The sequence below is a fragment of the Penaeus vannamei genome, chromosome 28 (genome assembly GCF_042767895.1).
Source record: "Penaeus vannamei isolate JL-2024 chromosome 28, ASM4276789v1, whole genome shotgun sequence".
In the NCBI taxonomy this organism is placed as follows: Eukaryota; Metazoa; Arthropoda; class Malacostraca; order Decapoda; family Penaeidae; genus Penaeus; species Penaeus vannamei.
Genome location: NC_091576.1, coordinates 32,460,527 through 32,468,026, shown reverse-complemented (window position 1 = coordinate 32,468,026; position 7,500 = coordinate 32,460,527). Strand labels below are relative to the sequence as shown.

Genomic DNA, 7,500 nt, shown 5'->3' with positions numbered 1-7,500 from the left:
TACCTTTCCACATTTGTCAACATGAATACGGTTCACGTGGGGGTTTGTTTTGATGACGTCACGAGAGTTCCGGATGTTTTGTGAATAGGGTCGATCGTTCTGGTCTCTTCAACTTTCCAAAAAGGATGGAAAATAGTGGTTTTAATGGTTATACTTTCATTGAACAATCGTCAAAACGGTAGCCATGACACCTCCTCCAGTTGCTACTGATCTAGCGTCTCCCAGTTTGGTTTGTTGCCAGAGGTGTGAGTAGAGATGGACATTTTATTTTTGCTGTTGTTGTAATTGTTGTAACTGTTATTATTGTTGTTGGTGTTATTGTTATCATTGTTGTTGTTACTGTTACTGATATTGTTGTTATTGTTGCTGGTATGTGTGTGTGTGTGTGTGTGTGTGTGTGTGTATGTGTGTGTGTGTGTGTGTGTGTGTGTGTGTGTGTGTGTGTGTGTGTATTTAGAAAGGAGACTGGATATTTCTACTGTGCAAAAAAATATAATAGACATTCTAGTTTTTTTTTCAATTTGGTGTAATGAAAATGAAAATAGATAATTATCATATGTAATGGGTATTTCAGTTTTTTATTTGGTTATTTAAACAGAGGAAATGAAAACCAAAATGAGCGAAATATTTTAAGTAGCAGACAATCTTTATTTTGGCATTGAAGAAAATGATACATGAAAGTGAAGGAATAATTCTACAATGCGAGATATGTAAGTAATGGGTATTTTAGATTTAATTTCTGGTGTAGTTAATAAGTATGAATGGGAACTGACATTTTCAAAAGATATTAACATTTACGTCTTCAAAACTGCATAATTAAGATGTAATTCGAATCATCATGTCGTTTCGTTTTGTGGCAAAAACAATCTAATTCCCTCATATTATTTTCGACATTTGTCTTAACGATAAAGCCAACTTAATAAAAAGTTGATTAGAGTAAATGAAAGTAATAATAATAAAAAAGAAATCAGAGGGTGCGACCAAGATATTTTTATTAACATTATTACTGTGAACCGAGTGTTTTTCAAACTGATACGAGTATGATGTTATATGAGTATATTTATGTACGTATCATATGCTGGAATGTTCATACATTCAGCTAAATACACGTGTATTGTTTGTTTCCTAAATCTGTGCATTTTTTCGTTTTGTTTTCGTGTCTGTGTTTGTTCTGTATGTGTGTTTGTGCGTGTGTGTGTGTAGAAAAATTAAGAGAAGAGAGATGAAGAGAGGTGAGTGAGAGATGGATAGAGAGAGAGAGAGAGAGAGAGAGAGAGAGAGAGAGAGAGAGAGAGAGAGAGAGAGAGAGAGAGAGAGAGAGAGAGAGAGAGAGAGAGAGAGAGAGAGAAGAGAGAGAGAGAGAGAGAGAGAGAGAGAGAGAGAGAGAGAGAGAGAGAGAGAGAGAGAGTAAACGAGAGAGAGAAAGAGGGAGAAAACGAGAAAGAGAAAGAGGGAGAAAGAGAAACCGAGAACGAAAGACACAAAAGACAAAAAAAAAAAAAAAAAAAAAAAAAAAGCGAGACAGACTTAAAATAAGAAGAAGAAAAATAAAAACAGACACAGCAAACACCACCCTTTCCCCCCTCCTCTTTCTCTCTCTTTCCGCCAGAATTGGTACGACTTCGACCGCAAGATCACCCGAGCAGACTTCATCCCGGACCCGTTCACCATCGAGGGCTTTTACGTCGGGATCAACGAAGCAGCCGTCATCAGGGTAAAGATTTTTTTGTTTTTGTTTTGTTGCGACGATTTTTTTGTTTTTTAAATCTCGGAGGTGTTTGTTTTGTGTTTTTGGTATCGTGGGTTTGATATTTCTGTTTGGAAACGGTATGTTTTTTTTTCATTTCGGATATATATATATATATATATATATATATATATATATATATATATATATATATATATATATATATATATATATATATATTTTATCGTGAGTTTGATATTTCTATTTAGAAACAGTCTACTTACCGATGAAAGGAACTGAAGGTGTGGAAGGAATATTTGAGTTTATGTGAGATGAATAACCGGCAAGTTAATTCATCTATTCTTTTATTTATATCTATTTATTCATATACATATTTATCTATTCATGAAATGTTATTTCTATCTATTTATTCATATATATATATATATATATATATATATATATATATATATATATATATATATATATATATATATATATATATATATATATATATATTTATTTATTTATTTATGAAATGGTAAGTTATAGGTCTTCCACATTTTCTTCGATTCCGCCCTCACCCGTTTTCTTTGTTCGCCAAAAGGACTTCAGGAGCGGCGTCGAGTACATAATCGATAAAAGCCTCGGAAATTGCACAGCCATCACCATCCCTGACACTGGCTATGACACCATCGTCGACCCAAGTGGCCAAGTGACCATCAAGGACCCGCTGACACTCTTCGGTCTCGGCCAAGTGTCCAACCTCACGTATTATGGAAAGGTTAGACTACTGGTTCCGAGGTGAGATGCTACAAAAAAAAAATTGCCGAATTTAGCTCACGGTTTTAGGGTTTTCCGCGTGGAACTTGAGTTTTTTTTTGGGGGGGGGGGGGGATATGAGCTAATTCGATCATGACAGGCATTAGATCTGTCGAAGTAGTATGTCATTGCCAATAAAACTACGATTTTAGATTACCTCCAAGTCGGTGGGGTCCTACATCCTTACATCCAAACGAAGACACACTCGCACGCAAATACATGCCCTGACGAAGCAATAGTGAAAAGGCCTTCGGCACATTCGTGTGTTTTCTTGCCCTTCCCTTCGTTGTTCCTGTTGCATGCCCGTATTAACAAACAGACACTAACAAGCCTAATCTCTGACCATTCTTCCTGCCGCAGAAAAAGGCCAGAGGAATTCCCTGTGACGTTTGGGTTGGGAGACTCGACCAGAAGGTTGGCAACACGACAGTGGAGGAAAAGCTAACGTACGAAGTCTATTTCCTTGAGGTATGGCTTCCCTTGTGTTGTTATTTTTCTAAGAAATTGTTGTTATTTTGTTCATTACGGTTATTCTCTTGTTTGTTGTATTTTTCATGGCTTCCCTTGTGTTGTTATTTTTCTAAGAAATTGTTGTTATTTTGTTCATTACGGTTATTCTCTTGTTTGTTGTATTTTTCATGGCTTCCCTTGTGTTGTTATTTTTCTAAGAAATTGTTGTTATTTTGTTCATTACGGTTATTCTCTTGTTTGTTGTATTTTTCATGGCTTCCCTTGTGTTGTTATTTTTCTAAGAAATTGTTGTTATTTTGTTCATTACGGTTATTCTCTTGTTTGTTGTATTTTTCATGGCTTCCCTTGTGTTGTTATTTTTCTAAGAAATTGTTGTTATTTTGTTCATTACGGTTATTCTCTTGTTTGTTGTATTTTTCATGGCTTCCCTTGTGTTGTTATTTTTCTAAGAAATTGTTGTTATTTTGTTCATTACGGTTATTCTCTTGTTTGTTGTATTTTTCATGGCTTCCCTTGTTGTGTTGTTATAAAGAAATTGTTGTTATTTTGTTCATTACGGTTATTCTCTTGTTTGTTGTATTTTTCATGGCTTCCCTTGTGTTGTTATTTTTCTAAGAAATTGTTGTTATTTTGTTCATTACGGTTATTCTCTTGTTTGTTGTATTTTCCATGGCTTCCCTTGCAGTGTTGTTATAAAGAAATTGTAGTTATTTTGTTCATTACGGTTATTCTCTTGTTTGTTGTATTTTTCATGGCTTCCCTTGTTGTGTTGTTATAAAGAAATTGTTGTTATTTTGTTCATTACGGTTATTCTCTTGTTTGTTGTATTTTCCATGGCTTCCCTTGTGTTATTTTTTCTTCCTAAGAGATTGTTGTTGTTTTGTTCATTACGGTTATTCTTTTGTTTGTTGTATTATTCATTCTTCTTTTTAGAGTTAGATTATCCATAGCGTGGTTCAGGAGATCCATTATTTTAAGTTGATTTACCATGTTTATAGTTTGGGATATTTTATTTTCTTCAAAACACTGAAAATACCCATGGCACTAAATTCTTCGCAAGATTAAAACACCGAAAGCCAAATAAAATGCAATATTAAAAGAAAAATGATAACAAAGCGTACACTGATTTGTCACTCGTCCCCAAACGTCATTTTAAACTGCGGTTGTGTCTATTTAGCGACAACTCCTGTCACTCTCCGCCTACTACAGGAGGGATGGCGCGAGGACGCAGGATCAGGACCCCTTCCGGATAAGCTGTATCCTGATCCAGTTCTTATCAAGATTCAGCAAGATTTCACCAGTCCTTCCAACCCTGAATATGTCACTTTCTATGCCCTGGAGCAGAACATCTTCAAGTAAGGTCTAACGGCATTAGGGACATTAATACAATTTTCATCCTTATGCTCGGTGTCTGCTATCAATTCCAAATTTCACTTTCATACTTTTTTTTCTTTAATACTAGAGATAATCGCCCGGTTTGTTAAAATTGTGTGAGGCCCGACCCAAAGAATATCCGTTTACTTGCATAAATAAAGAAATAAAGGCATATTTATCAGTTTGGACATGCATATCAACCCGGCAAATAGATAGATAAATGTATATCTATCAGGTATATAGATAGATATGCATTTATTTATGTGTATATGCATGTCTGTATTTACGAATATTTATTGGGTCGGGTCTTGCACAATTTTAACAACCCGGCTGTAAGACTTGGCTAAAAGTACAAAAATAAATAAAAAAGATATTTACGTTGATGCCAATAACAAGGTCAAGAGCAACAGTAATATCGAAAATTAATTTGATGATGATATTCATGATAATGCTGTTTATGATGGTGATGATGATGATAATGATGATGATGGTATTGGTAGCAGTGAAGAAGTAAGATGATGTTAATGATAACAACAGTTGATATGATTATTAGTATGTGTTTTCCTGGTACTTACAATAACAATCAGGTCGATAATGAAATAATGATAGCAAGATATAGAATGTTGTAGTTGCTTAAGATAATAACATCATCACCATCATTATTATCACCGCCATCATCCCTATCACCATCACTATCCTCACCATCATTATCACTATCACCACCACCATCATTATTATCACCACCACCATCACTATCACCACCTTCATCACTATCACCACCACCACCATCATCCCTATCACCACCATTACCATCACTATCACTATCACCACCTTCATCACTATCACCACCACCACCATCATCCCTATCACCACCATTACCATCACTATCACTATCACCACCTTCATCCCTATCACCACCACCACCACCATCATCCCCATTTCTCCTCCCGCACGCGACCTCGAAACTCTCGCCCTCCCCAGATTCGACCAGAGCGCCCTCGACATGACGGCCTTCGACATCACGCCCTGCTTCCGAGGCCACGCCCACATCCGCCGCTTCCAGATCGCGTTCCCGGGAGAGTTTCGCGACGACTTCGACGACAAACCCGACCGGTTCCTCCGTGCCATCCACGCCACGCTGGAAACCTACTTGAGCGTCCCCTCCATTCGCATCCAGCACATGACGGTGAGTGCGGGGGGGAGGGGTGGGGGGTGAGGGGTGTGAAGGTGGGGGTAGGGGTGTGGGGTGTGGGGTGTGGGGTGAGGGGTGGGGTAGGGGGGTGAGGGGGGAGATGGTGTTAGGTTGTAAAGTCGTTGGGGTGAGGGGTGTGGGGTGGGGTGTGGGGTGGGGGTGAGGGGGGGAGATGGTGTTAGGTTGTGAAGTCGTTTCAAGTCATTTGGTTTGGTTGGTATGTCGTGAGGAAGTTGGGGATGGTATAAATACGTCTTTATATTGTATCTGTGGGGTGCTTAAAGTTAACTTCTTTCATTTATTGTCGTATGTTTTGTATTGCATATGTGTACACGTATACCCCTTTTATTTAGTGCCATGTGTTTTGTATTACACGTGTACACACGTATACCCACGTCCATCCCATAATACTTGTAAGAGATCCTTGCTAAATAAGCTGCGCACAAAACAACGAAGCGAAGAACGGGAAAATACACAATGATTATGAGGACTTATCACCATGCTGCTGCTTCATAACAACGTCTTGCAGGTGGAGTTCAACGAGAGGGACGGTCGCCTGTACTGCGAGTTCACCCTCGTGGACCAACCGCCCGTAGACGGCATCGACTTCCCTCCTTCTGTAGGACCTCCCCTCGAGGACGTCGTCGCTACACTCCAGGCGTCGATGGGGAAGCTGATCGTCTTCCTGTTCGACGAGGGTTACGACACTCCCGGGGTAAAGCGAGGGTGTCGGAGGGTCGTTCTCTGGGAGTGATACAGGCTCGGGAGAATATGCTGCATGAGGGTCGTAGTATCAAGTCACGTTTTTATTTATTTTTTTTGTAATTTTAGTGTGTTTGTGTTAAGTTTGGTGGTCTTGGTCGTTAGAATTTATGGATTATATTGATAATTTCAAACGGTGGGCAGTCCTATCCTGAACCAAGTTTATTTATACTAACTTAATAACGAATCTTATATTTCTAAAATTTGAGGTTTCTTGCTTTAGTTGAGTACAGCATGGGCATGCTTATATATTACATTTATGTGCATGGTTAGCGATAGACTCAGAATTAACAGATAACTGAAATGATGACGAAAATGCGACTGCAGTTACTCCATTACTACTCCGTCTCATTTTGATACATTCCTTCTACTACAACAGCACATGAAGCAGATGCAAGCATACGAAGACAGTCTTCGGGAGATGTTTGAGGACAGCTGCCATCCCCTGAAATCCTCACAGACAACAGTCGACGGCGGCACAGACAGAACGCAGAAGGACCATAGAAACCTTCAGGAAGACACAAGTCTCCCCGAAATTTCGTCAAAGAAAACGGATCGTGTTGCGCCGCACGCTGAAGGGGAAACTCTAGTAAGGAGAGGAAAGACAGACAATGAGCCAGTCATTGCTGATATATCGAAGGCGTCTTTTACGGAGAAGTTAATGGACGAAGTGAGACGTTTTAACTTTCACAAGATGACGAAGAGTGCGCCAATGTACACGCCAGGTAGTGAAGAGTTTTCCCGTCTGTAAATTTAGATGTTTTCATTATTCTCTGTATCCTTTCACTCCTTACCCTTTGTCAATTAAGCCACGCATTAAACAATTCTTTCTTCCTCCTTTCTTTCAGGCGACATGGCAGGAATGGGCATCGGCATGTTCTTACTCGGACTCCTGTTGGGAACTGTGGCTATGCTGGCCATTCTCCAGAAATTCGGCTTATCAGAAGGGATCGAATTTATCCCCATGAACTCACGTCGGTCATAAAAGTTACCAAAACCTCATGATTAGCCTCGTCAGTCATAAGGGTCACAGGAGTGGTTCCCAACTTTTTCTATTCTAAGGCTCCCGACCAATTTATAATAATCTCCATGGCCTGGTTCAGTCTGTTATCTTTTCAGATTCAGTTATTACTGGCTATTGGACAAGGACACCATAGGGAAAGATTCCAATTTATTAAAATGTGATAATTAT

The 7,500-nt window shown here is 38.9% G+C and overlaps 1 protein-coding gene across 1 annotated transcript in view; it reads left to right on the top strand.

Annotated features, from left to right (window-relative positions):
- Window positions 1-7,500, top strand: part of LOC113814442 (uncharacterized) — a 29,758-nt gene that overhangs the window by 21,848 nt on the left and 410 nt on the right. The window contains exons 7-14 of the mRNA XM_027366472.2: window positions 1,610-1,714; window positions 2,295-2,471; window positions 2,870-2,977; window positions 4,190-4,335; window positions 5,336-5,540; window positions 6,076-6,261; window positions 6,688-7,033; window positions 7,157-7,500. The exon at window positions 7,157-7,500 is cut by the window's right edge and continues 410 nt beyond it. Of these exons, the coding sequence (XP_027222273.2) occupies window positions 1,610-1,714; window positions 2,295-2,471; window positions 2,870-2,977; window positions 4,190-4,335; window positions 5,336-5,540; window positions 6,076-6,261; window positions 6,688-7,033; window positions 7,157-7,293 (1,410 nt within the window). The 3' untranslated portion in view covers window positions 7,294-7,500. The remainder of the gene's footprint in view (window positions 1-1,609; window positions 1,715-2,294; window positions 2,472-2,869; window positions 2,978-4,189; window positions 4,336-5,335; window positions 5,541-6,075; window positions 6,262-6,687; window positions 7,034-7,156) is intronic.